This window comes from Chelonoidis abingdonii, chromosome 25 (assembly GCF_003597395.2).
Source record: "Chelonoidis abingdonii isolate Lonesome George chromosome 25, CheloAbing_2.0, whole genome shotgun sequence".
NCBI lineage: Eukaryota > Metazoa > Chordata > Testudines > Testudinidae > Chelonoidis > Chelonoidis abingdonii.
This window is the reverse complement of record NC_133793.1, coordinates 12,172,594-12,190,879: the sequence shown is the minus strand read 5'-3', so window position 1 is coordinate 12,190,879 and position 18,286 is coordinate 12,172,594. Positions and strand designations below refer to the sequence as shown.

At 49.1% G+C, this 18,286-nt stretch overlaps 1 protein-coding gene, 1 long non-coding RNA gene and 3 other non-coding genes across 6 annotated transcripts; all 5 read left to right on the top strand.

Annotated features, from left to right (window-relative positions):
* The first annotated feature begins 182 nt into the window (after positions 1-182).
* On the top strand, positions 183-5,367 carry LOC142045925 (uncharacterized). Of its 2 annotated transcripts, XR_012654846.1 has the most exons (6): positions 183-241; positions 1,824-1,921; positions 2,619-2,666; positions 3,447-3,542; positions 4,000-4,122; positions 4,992-5,367. It is a non-coding gene; the product is annotated as an uncharacterized LOC142045925 (long non-coding RNA). The 2 variants fall into 2 exon arrangements; XR_012654845.1 differs by lacking the exon at positions 183-241 and having other exon boundaries at positions 1,797-1,921.
* Positions 2,069-2,212, top strand: LOC116838025 (small nucleolar RNA SNORA16B/SNORA16A family). Its single transcript, XR_004376841.1, has one exon. It is a non-coding gene; the product is annotated as a small nucleolar RNA SNORA16B/SNORA16A family (small nucleolar RNA).
* Positions 3,176-3,308, top strand: LOC116838026 (small nucleolar RNA SNORA44). Its single transcript, XR_004376842.1, has one exon. It is a non-coding gene; the product is annotated as a small nucleolar RNA SNORA44 (small nucleolar RNA).
* On the top strand, positions 4,795-4,867 carry LOC116838023 (small nucleolar RNA SNORD99). Its single transcript, XR_004376839.1, has one exon. It is a non-coding gene; the product is annotated as a small nucleolar RNA SNORD99 (small nucleolar RNA).
* A 6,630-nt stretch (positions 5,368-11,997) lies between the features above and the next one.
* RAB42 (RAB42, member RAS oncogene family) lies at positions 11,998-16,173 on the top strand. Its single transcript, XM_032802890.2, has 2 exons — positions 11,998-12,364; positions 14,882-16,173. Exons 1-2 carry the CDS (start codon positions 12,117-12,119, stop codon positions 15,303-15,305), a joined length of 672 nt encoding a protein of 223 aa, XP_032658781.1. The 5' UTR covers positions 11,998-12,116; the 3' UTR covers positions 15,306-16,173.
* The last annotated feature ends 2,113 nt before the right edge of the window (positions 16,174-18,286 follow it).

The following is an 18,286-nucleotide window of genomic DNA, read 5'->3' as shown; positions in this document are numbered from 1 at the left end:
ACCTCCATGTCCCTGTGCTGGTTACACACCAAAGACAGGCCGCCAGCCGGGCCGAGTGGACCCAAGGGAGACCAGCGGGTTGAACTACAGCTCCCAGAAGGCTTTGGAGGACGGCCCCGCGGAGGAGCCAATCAGAACGTCGCCGCTGGCAGGGCTGACCCTTAAATGCCTCGTTTCGGAAGCGCCGCGTTCTTTTCCTCGGCGGTTCCAGGCTGGGCCGGCGCAGGGGCAGATCGCTGGGGTAAGGCCCGGGGGCGTTTGCAATCCGTCGCCATCCTCTCTCCCCTGGGGGCGCTGCCCCCTGCCAGCTGCCCTGGAGCGGCCCAGGTTTCCGGGGGGCGGGTTCGGCTGTAATATTTGGGGGGGGGGGTTGGAAATACAAAGGGTCCCGCGGAATGGGGCTCCCGGCTGGATTCCCACCTGCCTGGGGAGGGAAGCGCGGATCATCGCAGGGGGCAGCTGGGCAGAGCCCAGCACGGGTACGAAAAACGTGTATCCGCATCCGAGCCGCAAAAACGGCCTGTGGGTTTGCAGGGCTCTGCTCACCCTGGCCAGGCTGCGGTTCCGAGGCGCCCCTCTGGACTTCACCCCCCCCCCTCCCCCGGATTGGGGGGGCAGAGACCCGGCCGGTGGAGGGTCTGCACCACAATTTCCTCAGCCTGCCCACGGATATAAAGCGGCTACCCCCCGGGGATTTGCAGGGCTCTGCAGCTGGGAAAACTTCAAGGGCTGTTTAGCAATAAATCCAGGGAGGCTGGGAGAGGCTCTGTTATGGAGGGCGGAGGGGAGGGTGTCATCGAGGAGAGCACTTCACTATGTGCCTCAAAGGGTCTCCTGTATTTGTTGCTTAATTTGTAATTCAAGAGATGCTGGGCTTCAAGCAATGTGTATATTTTACTGTTATGCCCGGAGGTAGGGCAGGTGCCCTGGGGTCTAGCCCCACTAGCCTGCGGAAGAGGCAGCTGATTTGCGAAGACTGATGCCCAGCAGTGGCTGGGGGGGTGGTGATTTTGTGCCCAGGAATGCAGCGTTGCAGGAAGCTGTGCCTCTGCAAATGGGCAGAGGCCTGTGTTTGTCCAGAAGTGCCTTTCTGGTGTCTTGCAGAGTGGAAAAGGGGATGGTAGTTGCACTAGGTGAGTGTATTTTGTGCACAGCAGCGATACAGGGCCAAATTTCTGCACTCAGTGGCCTTACCCTACTATGATTCAACTGGCTTTAATGTGATGCCAGCAGAATTGGGCCCAATCAGCTTTGGCTAGTGCCAAATTAACTAGCTCTGATGCTTGGTGGTAAACCCAGGAGGAGTTAAATGCTGCATTACTGATATGAAGGCCCCATGCTGGACTTAGGTGTGGAGAGTGGGGGAAGCTGGCATAGGGAAGTGGATTAAAATCCGTGTTTAGGTTAGACAGGCTTATATGGAGACAGGCCTGTGTTTTAGCCTTTCAGGAAAGACTAGTGGGAGGGAGAGAAGAGGAGGGTCCATTAAAATGGAGAAGCAATTCCCTTTGCCCCCATTAAAGCCTCAATTTAAATCATTGATTTTAATAATCTTTTCCATTTGTACTTCATTTACATTTCTAAAGAGAGGCACAGGCTCATGGGGTTGATCTAAAACTAAATGGAGCCTTTACACTAGATTTGATACATCTTTTTGCTACCTAGGAGAGTAACTGTACACCTGTATTGAAGCAATTGTGTAGCTTAATACTCAATTATCATTAATTTACACTTTTTGTATGTTAGAAAATGGTAATGATATATGGATTATTTACTGGACATCAATTTTTATCCTCGCTGATCCTGCCATTCCTTTCGTCCAGATCTCACCTGGTGTCTGTGCATGGGCTGGGACAGAGCCTTGAGATGCTGGAACCATTCAAACATGAGCCTGGCATTGTTCACTTGCTTTCCCCACAGGGTAAGTGTCTTGCTGTACACCCTGCTGGGGGGTGGGGTGAGGGGGTGCTTCTTTTGGGTCAGCAGGTAAGCTGAGCAGGGTGGTTAAGGAAGCCAACAATTATTGGCCATGCTTTGTTTGCCTTCCCCTGGAAGCTCTCTGACATTCCCACGGCCCTATCGAAGCTGCGTCTGTCTCTTTTGTGTAGCTGACGTGGTCAAAAAGGAGCCAAAAGTGACCTGTTTTCCTCGACGGTCGCTGTTCAGTTTGTTCCATTGTAACTGTCCAGCAACATTTCAGGAAAATACATGTGCTAGGAGTGTCTGCACAGGCTTTACCTGACCCAGAGGTGTCTAGGGATGGGAGAAGGGCCTCTATCTAGATACAGACTTGTAGGACTGTCTTGAGGACCATTTATTTTCAGGCTTCTCTGTTGTTGGGAAGGGAGTGGTTCTAGAAGTCCTCAACAGTCATAAAACTTGTTCATAGATTCAGCCTGAAATGATTGGGGCCCCATTCTCTGGAAGAGAAACAGCTGTTGAATGCCATGTGGTTATCAGGTGTGCTTTCTGAAAGCGGAGCACAGAGGGATCTGCAATAACCATGCTTTGCTTTGCTTCCTCTTAAGAGGCTATTTTCTGTTCCAGTCACACTTAATGTCCATAAGACTGAGATTGTGGTGGGCTAATGGGCTGTTGGCTTTTTTCTCCCTCTTCAGGTGAGGAGCTGGTGCCCCTGGACTGTGCCGCAGTCTCCAGGACAGCAGGTGAGTGCGAGATGTTGCAATGCTTATGGTGCTGGTTATTGGCTGAGTAGGAGCAACCATCTGTTGCAGAGCAGCCAGGTTGGGGGTGGATTGAAGGCAGAATCCTAAATGAGCTAGTTGCGAACCACAGCAAGTGGTTTCCATCCCATGTTCGTGTGACCATTTCTCTGGCCTCGTCTACACTACGCAGTTAAATTGATTTAAACAGTGTTAAAAATCGGTTTTATAAAATCGGTTTAAACAAATTCGAATTAATCAGGTAGTGTAGATGTGGTCTCTGTTTCACACCTTCAGGATAAAAGTTGGTGTTATCCCCATTTTACAGATACAGAAACTGGCACAAACAGTGGCAGGAACTTGCCCAGGCTTGGCCAGTGGTGGGAATAGAACCCAAGTCTTCTGAGTCTCAGTCCAGTGTTTTGTCCACTGCTTTTGCCATGTTACCTATTCTCTAATCTCCCCATCCCTCCAGCAGCTGTAATGAGCCTCATCAATGCTGAGCACTTGCAGTGCATGTAAAACCAAGAGCTGTGGCTCAGTGAAATAGCCACAGGATCTCCAACTACATGCAAGAACAAGGAGGAGAGACTTTGGCAGCTAAGCCCTGTGTGCTGATGGCTGTCACTCGCCTCTCCTATAAGCTTTCACTTGTGGGGCATTGGCTTCTTTGATGGGGGTGCTTTTGTTTAGAGGCCCTTAGTTGCATGAGTTCCTAGTTCTGTGGCATGCAGTCCTGTTCTTCACTGGCTGTAAGGATGGTGGTGCAAATCTGTTTCCTAGGGCCGGTCTGCAGGTGCCCTTCAGAACCCAGACAGTTGCTGAGGTTTCTCGCGTGCTGCATGGAATGAAGTGGGCACACAGCAGCTATTGTGCAAGGTGAGATTGGCAACTCCATTCAGTACAGAAGTGCAGCTTCCTTCACCTCCAGATCCCTTTCCCATCAGATCTGAACACCGATCTCATGGTCAAAAAAGGAGGCAAAGTAAAATGCAAGTTGGTCTCGCTCTCTGCCAGAACAGTCCTGCACTGAGAGAGGCTGGCTTGGGACACAGCACTGTATCTGCAAAGCCCTGGGCGAAATGTAAATCTGTATGGTTTGCGGGGGGGGGGGGGCTATAGGTAAATACCTTAGACTGCTCAATGCAGCTTTCTTTTGGAATGCGCTAATAAATTAAGGCCATAAGGGATTGTTAGATCAGGCTTCCCCCTCCCCTCTTTGAATTTCGGAGGTGCTGGTGTTTTGGCTGCATTCGTGCTGATTTGGTGCATTCTTCTGTTCATAAAGGCCTGTGCACTTCTGATCTAATTCCAGTTCCATTTTTGCCTTTTACAGGAATCTCTTGCTAAGTGGAAGAGGCTGATGCTGCCAAGGCAAACTAATGGACTGGTCACCTAGCGGAACATGATGGTGTCTCCCAAGGGGCTGGAACTCTGGAAAGACTCATGGACGTGCAAAGTAAGCTTCCAAATAACTGAGCTAAAGAGCCACTGAGCTAGTAATTCTCATGTTTGCCATCCCAACCAACACTCCAGAGTGACTAAGTCAATGGAATCTGTTCTGCATCTGATTTGACTCTGAACTGGTATTAAAACATGACGTGCACACACCCCATATATGAAATGGCAACAGCTTCAAAAACCTTGATCATTAACTTGTCTCCTGGGGCTGATGTCCCTGGGGCTTGTGGCATCTTAAATGACCTTAACAGTCACCATCTGAACAGTACAAGGACTTCTGAAATTAACTGCATCTGTGGACAGATTCCACGTAGCAGTCCTGCAAGCTGTAGGACAAATCCTCAGCTGATGTAAATCGCTTAGCACTATTGACATTCATGTAAAACTCAAGTTTCCACCAGCTGAGGATCTGGCCCCATATCTCAGGGAGTAGGACTGCTCTACTCAGAGCACTGGTGGCTGCTTTATGATGTTCCAGAAGAGCCTTTTTACCAGCTATACTTTTAAATTGCATAGAGAAGGGTCTGGCACTGGGGAGGTGGGTTTTTTCTCTGCAACCATAAGAGCTAAAATGTCACCCTGTGACTAGCTTAGTTTTTGCAGAAACTGCACCAACACTTCCAGTTAGCCTCTCAGTATACAGCCACAGACAGACCTCTGCTTAACTCTGCCTGGTCAGTGATGACTCCTTTTTAAATGGTGACTGTTGGATGAATCCTGCGGATATGGGGCTGAGGCCAGGCACCCATCATTAACAGAACAGTTGGGCTCTGTTTAAAATCACTACCTGGTGAGCTGGGTCTAGCAGGGAGTCAGGCTACAAGCTTCATCCCATAGCTACCTTTCTGTTTTTGTTTTTATTTCCAGATGAAAGTGGAACAGAGCTGAGAAACTTGAGCTGGGACTGGACAGTCCCCTCCAACTTTCAGTCCCTCTTAAAAGCAATGTTTCTGCTTCCTAAAGAGAACATTGTCCTGCATAGGGAAAAGGAATTTTCCTACCTTGGTCTGCCTGTCCTTAGGCTGCAAGCTCCGCAGCGCAGGGCCCGTCCCTTCTCTTGCATATGAAAATCGCCTAGCGCTACTCACATCATGAGAAATTGTTTACCGGTTCAACTGCATCTGTATAAGTACACGACACAAGGAGTGTCCTTTCCAAAGCGTGTGGTGTTAGTAAAAACTCACCTGCGTAGGGAATCTGGAAATAAAACATCAGGAAATAATAAATGCAGCAGTCAAAGAAACTTTTGCCTCAGACTTTTCTGTTCATACTTTCAGTTGGTAACTAAATTGACTCGCCTATGGTCTGATTTTTCTGTTCTCTGCTGCTATAATATATGGAGATACCTCATAGAGCTGGAAGGGACCCCAAAGGCTCACAGAGGCCAGCCTCCCTCCTTCACTAGCAGGACCAAGTACTGATTTTGCCTCAGATCTTTAAGTGGCCCCCTCAAGGTTTGAACTCACAACCCTGGGTTTAGCAGGCCAGTGCTCAAACCGCTGAGCTTTGAAACATTCTGGTGACCCAGTTTTGGGTGCCGACCCACAGATTGAGAAACTATGAGCCGGGAAAATCATTATGCTTCTGTGCCTCAGTTTCCCAAGCTACAATATTCTTTTTTTAAGCATGTTGAGCTCTAATGAAAGGGTCTATGTAAGCTAGGCGTGTAAGAGCTACGTGTTCCCAGATTAACAAGAGTATTCTGAACAGTAGACAGTCAGAATAACTGCATTAAGGTTTTCCTGACCTTGTAGGTGGCTGTGGTGGTGAGTGGGTTTCCATCCAAACATTACTGGAGAAAATGAATTGAAAATCCATGTAAGACAGGGATGGAGACTCAGCAGTGGCAGAACTGAAAGAAAGTAGGGTACAACTGCAGCATTGTAACTGCCATTGTAGCAGCTGTAGTGTAGACAAGGCCTAAGTGATGGTTTGTCTTTCCAAACTAGTGACCCTTACGTTGAAATGAGAATGGGGAAGAAGGCAACCATCAGTTGTCACACAGGGTGCTGCAGGTTAATAGGGACTTCACTGTTGCTATTGATTTTACATGCTCAGATGCCCTGGTGATGGGCAGCAGAATAAAACCCTAGGATAAGATGATAGACAGGAAACTTAGTCCATCAGCAGGTAGCTCCTACCCACCACAGATCTTCACCCCAGTTGTATATTCTGTTTGTAAAAGCCTGAAATGGGTGGGGGCTACTTACCACCTTTCCCAAGCCTGTCAGTGTGGGTGTGGGCTGCATTTTCCCTCAACACCTAAACTGGGTGGGAAGGATTTCCCACACACTTCCCCCAAAAGCATGAGGAGACATATTTTCCTTTCTTTCCCTCCCCTCATTACAATTCTGAAGATGGGGCCACCTGCCCCTTGCAGCAAGCCTGGGGCTGAGGTGTTTCTTCCCTGAAAACACTGCTGAGGCAGTTTCCACCCTAAAAGAGTGGGTGGAATCAGCATTTCCCACCCCAGGAAGTGAGGGGGAGGGCTGTATTCCCCCCCAACCCCGTAAGCATGGGTATGGGAGCTGCTATTCTCCCTCCCCTGAAAGCAGCATGGAGACCATGTTTGCCTCCCTTTGCTGAGTGGTACTCAGAGTGGAGCCATTTAGATGCCTAAATATGGATTGGAAGCCTAGATTCAGGCACCTGTTTGCTGCAAAAAAACAATCTCAGCCTAGAAATATCAAATGGTAACAGATCGGGTTGTGGCTAAAGAGGGGGAATGGGCCTCCAGTGGGAGACTTGCATTTACTTCCCATTTCTGCCATGTCTCATTGGGTGGCCCCTGCTACCATCTCTACAAAATGGATAAAGATTTAACATTATTATTTCCTAGGCAGCTGTGTTGACTTACTGAGGTCTGCAAAGTACTTTGAGAGCCTCAGCTGGAGTGTGAGGAAAGGAAAGGTCGATCTGTTGCATGAGAGAGGTTTCCTGGGGCAGCCGCTCTCCCCACCCCATGCTGTGCTTGAAGGAGCTGCCTGTGTCCAGCATTGTCAGCCCTTTGCTCAGCCTTCCCTAGCAAAGAACTGCTCCTGATGCTATCAGGTGACAGGAAGCAGGTGTGGAGACAGAACAGCGTCTATTACAGATGCTTCATGAAGTGCTCCGCCCCCAGTTCCATCCTTCCTCGCTCCCAAGGTGCAGAAAGGGGAGAGCTGCAAACCAACATACAGGAAAGTAACCCTGTCTGTTCCCCTCTGTACCCTGTCCGTTTCTGCAGTTAAACCTGGGGGACAGAGCATTTACCATGAATTCCTTACTGTCCATGCAGGGGCCAGCGTGTTGGGTTGGTGGGTGGTGGCTATAGAAGGCCAACCACTCTTCTGAGGGAGGGGCCACAGAAGAGCCCAGAACTAAACTGATTATGAACAATAGGGATGGGGGTGCAGGTCATAGGGTCACATAAAGGATCCAGAGGGTGACACTGAGCAGAGAACCCCAGACAGTGCCCACTGGTCTGAGTAGGAGCCTGGAGTCAGTGGATGCTGCTCAGAGAATGGGTATGTGAACAGACAAGGGACTAGGGAAAAAAAGCCCCACAGTCCAAGGGGATGCCCCCCCATCTAACTTGCTGGACTGATGGGGTGGAGGTGGCTTGGCCAATGCCAGGAGGAGAGGGTGCCAGCCCTGTAGACTGAAATCCCTTATCTGCAGATAAGCTACGGCAGTAGCAGGGCAGATTTCCCCCCACGGTGAGAGGAGGAGCATAGTCTCCATGGCACACTTAGTACATAGCTGCCTCTCCATTGCCACTGCCTGCGGGGGTTGCTTGTTAGCTGCCTCGGGATGTTTGTGAGCCTGGAACATTTGTTCAAGAGGAACATGCTGGAGAGCCCACAGCTCATACCAGATGGAAGCAACTTCTAGCACTCAGGACAGCCCTGGAGTAAGTTGGGTGCCACTCCTACAAACTTCAGTGGCAAATGCATCCACTTCAGCCTTAGGCCTGGTCTGTACTAGAAATGGTTAGCCACAGAGGGGAGATGCAGCGTACGTCACAAAGCAGTGCTTTTGCCAGCATAGCTTATATCGGTTCCCTGAACAAAATAAGGTGTACCCGCTGTGACCAAGTGGGGTTTATTCATCTTGTTATGTTGCAAGTGAGTCTTACTGTCCTATACTAATACTGTGTGTACCTTCGTTTCCCTGTGGACTGCACGAATACTTAGGTGGTGGGATTTGGTGGTGAGACTGCCCAGCTATTTGCACCTGAGTCCCAGGATGGGGGATGTGACCAGGTGACACCTTTTGCCCAGAAGGAGACAAAGAGAAGGAGGAGGAGCATCGGGGGGGTGTCGGAGGTCAGAGGTCAGGTAGCTGGAGGCTGGCAGTCTGCATGGTGGGGACTGGAAGAGGAGGAATCCAGGGCATCTGGTCTAGGATTCCCAAGATGGACTTGGCTGAAAGTCACTGATGTCTGTAAGAGCAAACTCTGTTCTATACTGTGTTCCTGTCAACTAATAAACCTTCTGTTTTACCGGCTGGTTGAGAGTCACGTCTGACTGCGGAGTTGGGGTGCAGGATCCTCTGGCTTCCCCAGGAGCCCCGCCTTTGCGGCTTTGCTGTGGGAAGTGCCCGGTTTGGAAGGGGAGGCTGACTGCTCCAAGGTCAGACCCAGGAAGGTCGAAGCTGCATAAGCTTCTTCCCCAGAAGACAGTCTACTCACAGAGTCCTGCCTGGCTTCCTAGGGAGTAGTTCAGAGCATCACCCGGTGACTCTTTGATGCCAGCAAAAGGACCGTTTTGTCAATATAACTGTGTCCTCACTGGGTCTTTTACTGGTATAAAAATATTATTAAAAAAAATCACATCCCAACCAACATTGCTGTAGCAGCAACAGTTTTAAGTGCAAATGTGGCCTTACTTGCTATGGGTCTGAGGGGGATTGAAGCAATGACTCTTCTAGTGCCTTAAGAATTCACTACATTTGTTTGGTCACCTTGGGGTCTAGCGTGTGTGGATCCCCTCCGAGGTCAAAGTCAAAGCTCCCCTGAGTCAGGCTGGAAGTTTCATAGCCAACAACATGCAAGAGAGCGACATGATTGGTATCAGGTTGGACTGTCCTCGACGGCCCTAAGTTTTGGAGCTGATGAAATACCTCCTCTCCTCATCTCCCCTTCAAACGAAACAAGGGGCCAGATGATGAAGCATGTGAGAGATGGGGACAAGGCATTCTCAGGTGAGCATCTCCGGCTATGGAACGAACTTCCAGAGGGGATCAGGCGCCCCCAGCATCCGACCATTAGGAACTGCTGCAAAACCTTCCTCTTTGAGAAGCATTTCCACCAAAACAACCACTTCTATTCCCAGCCCCTTGCTGTCCCCCATCACCTTCTGCCAGGCCCCCTCCAAAATCCAACCTTGCCTCAAGCAGGGTGCAGTACAAGAAACTAGTAACTGCACTATTTCTATTTTTTTTTAATGTGGAAGACTCTGATTCTAGGGGGATGATCAGCAGGATAAAACCCTAAAATTAGATAGATAGATTAGATGATGAATGTATGGGGATAGATAGATTGATAGATTAGATAGATGGGTGTATCGGGATAGATAGATAAGATTAATTAGATATTCAAAAATGCTCAGCATGCACCCAATCAGAGGCCAGTCTTTCAAAAGAGCCGGCTCAGATCTGCAAAGTTATTTGAGCATTGACCTTCCATTGATTTTGGCTAATTCCTCAGTGCATTGTTGTGCTCAGCACTTTTGAAAACTCAGCCACTGTGGAGAGCAGAGGCAAAGTGCGTTCATTTCAGTTAGTTCACATCCTTGTTCCATTGTCTCACTTTTTTCCTTTCCTGACTCTGACTCCTGTCGTTTAGCCCAGGAAGATGTTTTATTACCCAGACCCATCGGGTGGAGGGGACAGATAACAAAGGAGGCCTCCATGCCTTCCCCCTTCACCCCCTGTCCCCGCCCCTGGCAATGAGCAAGCTGCTATTGTTTGCAGAGTCTTCAGAACTCTTTTATCTGGAGACAATTGAATCAGTTCATTTGATTCATTCTTTGCTCCATGTGTTTGGATTTTCTTCACAGATAATCTCTTTCCTAATTAAGTCAAGGACCCTATGTGCACTAGGAAAATTCCCTCTTAATGAGTCTCTCTGTCCCTTTTGATCCTGGGGGCAAACAATGGAGCTGCCTGGATAGACAGGGCCAAGCTGTCACATTAATGGAGAGATCCTCCAGGGATTGAGCTTGCTTGCGTGGACTAGAGGCCAAACTGTTTTCAACCCCGATGGAGAATGAAGCCAGAGGCTGAACCTGTTGATGCCTCAAGGTCCCTTTGACTTAAACGGATCCAGGATGTCATGTGGTGTATTGAGAACTGTGCTGAAATGACAAGTTGTCACTTTAAATTCGAAGGGCCTTTCTGCTCCTGCTTGCAGGTTAGGGGGCTCTGAGGGTAGCATGGGATCTGCATCAAAAGCAGCCTGGAGCAAGTTGGGGTGAGTTATGCCTCACTGCCTTAGGGGGCAGCCTGCTGTGTCACTCTGTATTTGGCTGGGGTGTGTTAGATTTCTGGAGTCTCTGCAATAAGCATTACATTGCAACCTTCCAGGAAGAGTATTTATGGTTTGATTTCCCAAACTAGCGCCTAAAAACAGCAGCACAGGTGCGGCTCGAATACAGATCCAGGTGCTCGGATGGGATTGTGCTTGGGGCGGCTGGCCTGTGTCTGACACGTTGTCTGACCAGCTGATTCCAGCGGTCCCTTCTGGCCTTGGAATCTATGAATCTTAATCACCATCTCATGTGGACTAGCTCTGAGCAGCTCCCTGTCTACACTTCAGTTCCCCCCATTGCTGCTAGCAGTGGAGTTGCACTGGTGATAGCAACTGGGAAAATGTTCAGGGGGCCGAGGGCAAAACCTAGTGAAGACACAGCCAGAAGTCAGTACAGAGTAATGCAAACCTAACTACCAATCCCAACTGACCATTAACCTTCCACTGCTGGGCTTCCTGCCAGACACTGAGCTCTCAAACTGGGCTCCGTGGGGCCCTTGCTGGCAGTCTGTGGAGAGCTGGCTAGGCACATGGTCACGGGTCTTCCATTATTGAATACCAGGAAACCAAGCTCTTTCTTAATATTACTTTCCCCTATAAGTAATTGCTGTAGTTGCCACATGGACTAACAGTGCCTGTGAATGGGAGTGAATGGGTCTCTATTCAAATGCAGATCAAGGAGTGTTCTTTCAGTTCATTTGGATAATTGAGACACTTTGGAACTGACTAGCCCAAGAGGTAAAGAAAGACCCCAGTAAGAACACGTCTATCTAGAGTGTCCAAGGCGACATTAGGGGATTGGTCCTGCTTTGAGCGGGTGTTGGACTAGATGGCCTCCTGAGGTCCCTTCCAACCCTGAGATTCTATGATTAGGCTGGACAAAACATTGCAGAGGGTATATAAACCCTCATGTCTCACGGCATAAACCAACCAGTACCTGTCTGAGGTCAGGAAGAAACTTCGCCTGTGGGTATAACTGTCCACTGTGGAGTTTCTTGCACCTACCTTTGAAGCAGCAGGTGCTGGACACTATTAGAGACAGGACACTGGGTTCAATGGACCCCAGGTCTGATCTGGTCTGGCAACTGCTACATTCCTAGGATTGCATCTCCCCCACCTCCCCTGGGAGCTTCCCAGTAATCTGATACAGAGGAGTTTTCTGTTTATTGGCTGGGGGTGGGGGTAGATGATAGGGACTGAGGCTGGGAAAGGGAATGCAGGAGTGTCTCTCTCCCCATAGCAGAACTTTGCTCCCAGAGGGGACTCCACTAGGGTGGTGTGGGAGGAGGTAAATGGGATGAGGGTGGAGACCTCTGGTTAAATTCTCTCCTTTGTCTCTCTCTCCTGTCATTCCAGGCCAGAATCTGGGTTTGTAACCTCCTCCAGGCCAGTTCACCCAAGGCTTCCTCTGGGGAATCCGTATCTTAATTCAAAGGCAGCTCCAGTCCCGCCAAGCCCCAGTCCCTCTGCCCCTCCTTGGAATGGAGCCAGTGCCACCCCCTCTAGTCTCTCACCTGAATGGCAATTGGCACTACCAGTTCCGGATCATCCTCCTGGGGGATTCCACTGTGGGCAAGTCCTCCCTGCTGAGGCGCTACACCGAGGGGTCCTTCATCCCGGCTCCCTGCCCCACCGTGGGAGTGGAATTCTACAGCAAGATGATGGAGCTGCCTCCGGGCATCAAGGTGAAGCTGCAGCTTTGGGACACAGCCGGCCAGGAGAGATTCAGGTGAGGAGAGTCCAGAGACCCAGCTTGCCCCATTTCACAGCATGCACCCGGTGCACTTACCCTGCAGCCTCAGACACTCCCACCCAGAGTCACATTTCCACCTTCCAGTCACTCACACACACCCAGCCAAGGTTATAATTGTCCTGGCATTGGCACAGCCCTGAGATAAGAACCTTAGAAATCCCTGAGATGGCCCCTACCCATCTACCACAGAGATCCAGTCCGCAGAGACCAGATCCTTTCAGAGAGCGAGAGTCACACCAAGAACCCTCCACTTCCCCTGCCTGCCTGCCCCCTAGACTGGACACATGTACCCATAACTGGGGACCCAGCTCACCAGCTCCGAACCGGTTTCCTTCGCCCCCAACACACACACACATTATCCCTGATCTGGTGCTTTCTCTTTCCTGTACCCAATGGCCTGAGCAAGGGTGGTGGTTTTGTTTTTAAAAGAGTTTTGTTTCCAGTTTTCTTTTCTTTACAGCTTTGTCAATGTCATGCTGTAGCATGATCATGCGCATGATGAAGTCACCCAGTCACGCTTGTGTGTTTGCACTGAGAGGCCCGGGTGAGAGATGCTTGCATTGCAATAGGAGAACTTGGGGTTTTTTTATACTTAGGGTCAATTCCAGCAATTATTTGGCTGCCAGTAACCCCCCCACACACACATTTTTTACTGGGAACCTGGCTTTCTTATGGAGAAAGAGCAGCGGGAAGGAGAGTGGATGAAGTTTACAGCACAGGGGAATCTTGGAGTCTAGAAGGCAGGGTTTGCTATTGTTGCGATCTGTGGGTGGCTGTGTAGGGGAGTGGATGGTTTTGTTCAGTTATTCCTGCAGGCTGGAGAAACAGTTTCTCTGTGTGTGAAAAAGGATCCAATCAGCTGAAAGGCTTGTTTGTTGTGGGGTGGGGGGCTGAGATCAGAGTGGCTGAAGGTGGCATAACTAGTTATGGGCCTGGCCTGGCAGATCTACACAGGTGAACAGCTCTTACGGCTGCAAACAGTCCCACTGAAATCAGCTCTCCTTTGGGGAGCTACAGCTGCAGTGTATATCAGTTATGACGCCATTACGTGCTGCGGTTTCTGGTCATGGGGGGACATTGGCTCTAAGGAGTGAATGAGCAACTAGCACTGAACTCCAGGCACAGCCACCCCATGGCACACACGCTCCATGGAGCACACCAATGCAGCACAAAACAACTAGCGGAGGGCCTGGGATAGGGGCCTGTTTAGGTACCTAACTTCCCTGGGCCAGAGGCCTTGAAAACCCTCACTATTCAAGCGCTCCCATAACACAGTGAGGGGTGTGGTTTTAAAATCTAGAGCATGCCTCCCTAGCCCAGCCTCTAAGGTCTACATGAGCTGCGCGTGACTTGGGTCCAAGTGTGGGGTGCAAAGGTGGTTTTATGCCAGCTCTGCAGTTCCCTGATCCAGGAGCCAGTCAGGGGGTTATTCGGCTCTTGGCACAATTTAGAGATGTTTCAGGGCTGCTCTAAATTACACCAGCCAGGGTCCACAGTCACTGCAACCATGGCTTATTTTCCTGGCCACGCTGAGGACTGGGCAGGGCAGCGATACAGAGCTACTACATCAGTCTTGCATAACCCAGGGATTCCTCTTGTGCAAGGAGACTCCTCACCCACATAGCCAGTGATGTTGGCTTCTTGGCCGCTTTGCTGTATCATAGGAGAGAAGCCAAGCCATAAGGCCAGTCTTTGATAGCCCTGCTCCCAGAAGAAAAACTCTTAACATAGGTCCTTAAAGATGGATGAAATAGTGAGGATCTGGCCTTATTTGTCTTTGTATGATGTCTGAAGAAAGCCTGAAACATTTCTTTCCTGCTTGTGTTTTACATTAGAAGTGTCAGGACCCTCATGTCTTGTCTTCCCTGGTTCTACTGAAGGGCTCTGTGGAGCACCAGAAAGGTGGATTGGGAGGTTTCTCAGCCCTTACTCAAGGGACAAGGGCATTTAATCTTTAACAAAAAGTGTTTTACTCTTTAGTGTGTGCAATACATTTGAGTCAAATAGATGTTAACAATAAAAAGAGTTTCAAGACGTTTGACTAAAAATCACTTCCCTGATTAATTCATCAGGTTTTATTTCTTTGCCATCTCTGGGGCCCAGATCCTTAAAGGTATTTAGGTGCCTAACTCCTATTGAACTAAATGGGAATTAGGTACCCAAATACCTCAGAGGTGCAGGCCTGGGGCCACAGTTTGGTCTCTAGTTGTCCATAGAGTCTTCCAGGAAAATAAAAAAAGAGGCAAGACCTGACTTTCTAATGTAAAAGGTAAATGGGGTGGGGGTGGGGAACCTCTCCCAAACCCAAAGCTTATGTCATCAATCAGCAAAGAAGGACAGGGCACCAGCTGTGTGCGGGGTTCAAGGTGACACGTGACCCAAAGTGAGTAAAAGCCAGCGGGGCCTTAGAAGCCCAGCCCTGGTTCCTGGATGGAATTTGCAGGTGAGAAGCAAAGTTAAGGGCTCACTGAGTTGTTACATTTGTGTTCCCAGATGCATCACCAGATCTTTCTATCGGAACGCCGTGGGAGTGCTGCTGGTGTTCGACATGACCAACCGTAAGTCCTTCGAGCACATCATTGAGTGGTACCATGAAGTGGCCAGCATCCAGATTATGGAGAAGGTCATCTTCCTCCTGATTGGCCACAAAAGTGACTTGAAATCAGACTGCAAAATCTCCACCGAAGAGGCAGAGGGGCTGGCAGCCTCCCTGGGCATCGGTTTCATTGAAACATCTGCCAAAAGCAACACCAATGTAGACTTGGCCTTTGAGACCTTGACCAACACCATCTATGAGGCTCTGAAGAACAAGGAGATCGATCTGCAGGAAGGCTGGGACGGGGTGAAGGTGATTCACAAGAGAACCTGCAACCCCCAGAAGAAGAGGCGAAAACCTCAAGAAAAATGCCAGTGTTAACCCAGAAGTTAGGGACTAGGACCTGGCGTAGGGGATCGAATTGGTGGAGGAGGGACTGGATGAGCCGATTCAGAAATAAATTAGGGATGGGCCTGAGATGTACAGTTGGAGGTTCAGGGGGATGGGAGTTCAGTTTGTCTCTAGGGAAAATAAAAACCTCCAGGACTTGCTTTCACCCATAGTAGATTAAGTCCATCAGAATAGTAAAAAGTGCACTACTGTCCCCTTCAGGTGGAGAACAGGGAATCCAGGACCAGTGATGCAACATTGACTAGCTGCTAGAGGCTTTCCCTTGGTTCTTAGCAGGGGAAATCCCTTTTGATACACTGCAGCACTGGCTCTAAAACTTTTTAATATTTTTTAACTGAATTTTAGGACTAGAAAAATCTTTAGGTATCTAGGAGTGCAGCTCTTAAAACATACATGTGAATGCATCAAATACATCAAACAATTGAGCAAGTCAGTGGGGCCTTGATCCTTAGTAGGGTCCCCAGAGTGGTATTGCATTACAAGGGATCAAATCCAAAACCCTTGCTTTATTGAAACATCCCAAAGACTTCAGCTTTACAAAGAAACCATCATGGCCTGATTTTGGGTGCCGAAAGAACATGGTGAGTGGAAGAATTCTCAGGATATGAGGAAGCCGATTAGATGTTTCCAGAGGGTGGAATTCAGTTGCAGTCCTCAGTGCAGAGGGGTGAGAGTCACCCCTTTGCAAAGGGGCAGTCTCATGCTTAGGCACTCTTTTAATTAATTCATTAATTTTAGAATAAATTGCTCAGTTTCTAGTGTAACCCTATGCTATTTGGTCTAGACTGAGGAGGCCTTAAAAGTACAGTATTAGTATTCCACCAAGGTCGGGGCCGCATTCTACCATGTGCTATACCAACATATAGTAAGAGGGGAAACTGAGGCACAGAGCAGGGATGTGACTGGTCCAAGCTCATAGGCAGAGCTGGGAAAAGAAACTGTGTCTCCTGACTGTCCCACAAGAGTCCTATCCAGTTGGCCACACGCCCTCGGTGATCATGCTCCTATGCTCAGTCTTATGGCTTGACTGCATTTGAACGCTTAAAAATTGCTATGGTAAACTCCCAGGGACAGATTCACCCTTCCTGTATCCCACTACAATGCCATAGATTTCAATGGCATAGCCTGGATCTAAACAAGAGTGACATTACGGTACCATCTTGCATCTAGTTAGAAAAATCCCAGTTCTGTTCCTCTCTAGCCAGGCATACTGCATCTGTCGAAAATCAAGCTAGCATTAAACTCCCTAAAATCCTGGCCCATAGGAAAACTCTCGCTGACTATGTAGCACCAGGATTTAACACCAGTGTATTTGCAGGTGTCTGTTGTTATTGTTTGTGAGTGTGAAGCTATGCTACCTATGGACTAGTGCAACCCTGGTACTCACATGTCTCCAGCTCATATGGATTCTTCATTACAAATAAATCATTTCCTTTGTATGATTTGGTGCTTCCTTCAAGATTGGGGGTTAGGATGAGAGAAAATTGTGCCAGCTTATGCAGCAAAAGGCCTTCTGCTGATGCGCTGCACTTCCGTGGCTCCATTTTACCTAAGGATCTTAACACCATCAACAGTTTTTAACTAATGAGGCCTCACCCCCTCCTGTGAAGGGTGGAACTATTACGTTCATTTTATAGCTGGGCAAACTGAGGCACAGTAAAGTCAAGTGACTTGCTCAAAAGAGTGGCAAAGTCAGGAGTCCTGATGCCTGGGCCACCTTCCCTACTCACTAGGCTGCACTTTATCCCCCTTAAAATAGTTTTAAACTTTCAGTTTAAATTAACAGTTCTTTCCTGGGATAAAATAATCCAGTGGCTCTCAGCTTGTCTAGACTGCTGAACCCCTTTCAGGAGTCTGATTTGTCTGGTGTACCCCCAAGTTTCACCTCACTTAAAAATGACTTGCTTACAAAATCAAACATAAAAATACAAAAGTGTCACAGCCTCACTATTACTGAAAAATTGCTGACTTTCTCATGTTACCATTATAATTATAAAATAAATCAACTGGAATATAAACACTGTACTTACATTTCAGTATATAGTATATAGAGCAATATAAACAAGTCATTCTATGAAATTTTAGTTTGTACTGACTTCACTAGGGCTTTTTAATGTAGCCTGTTGTAAAACTAGGCAACTATTTAGAGAGTTGCTGTACCCCCTGGAAGAGCTCTGTGTATACCCAGGGGTACACGGGCGTCTGGTTGAGGACCACTGAGCTAATCTGACGACTCTTTTTTTCTATTGTACCTAGTCTAGCTATCACATTTCTTATAAAGCCACCACTGCGGTATCTGGGCCCATTGGTGTTTCAGTTCTGCAGTGATCGCGTGAGTTTGCCTGGTTAATGTGTCACTGGCGATAGGGAGATAATGGTGTGGGGACTGTCAGACACTGTTAATTCAGGGGAGTGCTAGGGTCTGTGTTATACCAGTGATCAGACTAGATAGTGATAGTGGCCCCTGCTAGCCTCACACTCTGAAACTCTAGAACGGGTCGGCAACCGATGGCACGCGAGCCAATTTTTAATGGCACGCTGAGGCCTGCTGGGACGCCAGCGTGCAATTAAAAATCCTGCCTACGCGGCAAGCTGCAGGGTCCACGCTCCTGGGCTGGAGCACCGGATGGAGCGCAGCAAGTCGCCCGCCCCTCCTCTGCCTTCTCCATGAGCCCTGCTGCTGCGCCCACAGCGCTCTGGGGGGGTTGGGGCTGCACGCTCCCACAGGGCAGCCTTTGGCTCCGTGGGGAGGGAAAACTGCTCCTCGCTCATCCAGAGCCCCGCCGCCTTGCACACAGCGCTCTGAGGGGTCGGGGCTGCACGCGCGCGGCAGCGACAAAACTCCGCAAGAGCTGGGAGCCTTGTTGTAAGGGGTCAGGGTCTGGGGGTTGGCTAAGGGTTGGGGCCAGTCGGGACAGGGAGCAGGGTGGGTTGGATGGGGGGTGGTGGTT

Bases quoted from the DNA above. Each gene is read 5' to 3' on its own strand.
- RAB42 (XM_032802890.2), top strand. From the start codon at position 12,117: ATGGAGCCAGTGCCACCCCCTCTAGTCTCTCACCTGAATGGCAATTGG. The intron at 12,365-14,881 runs GTGAGGAGAGTC...TTGTGTTCCCAG, and splicing joins GCCGGCCAGGAGAGATTCAG to ATGCATCACCAGATCTTTCT.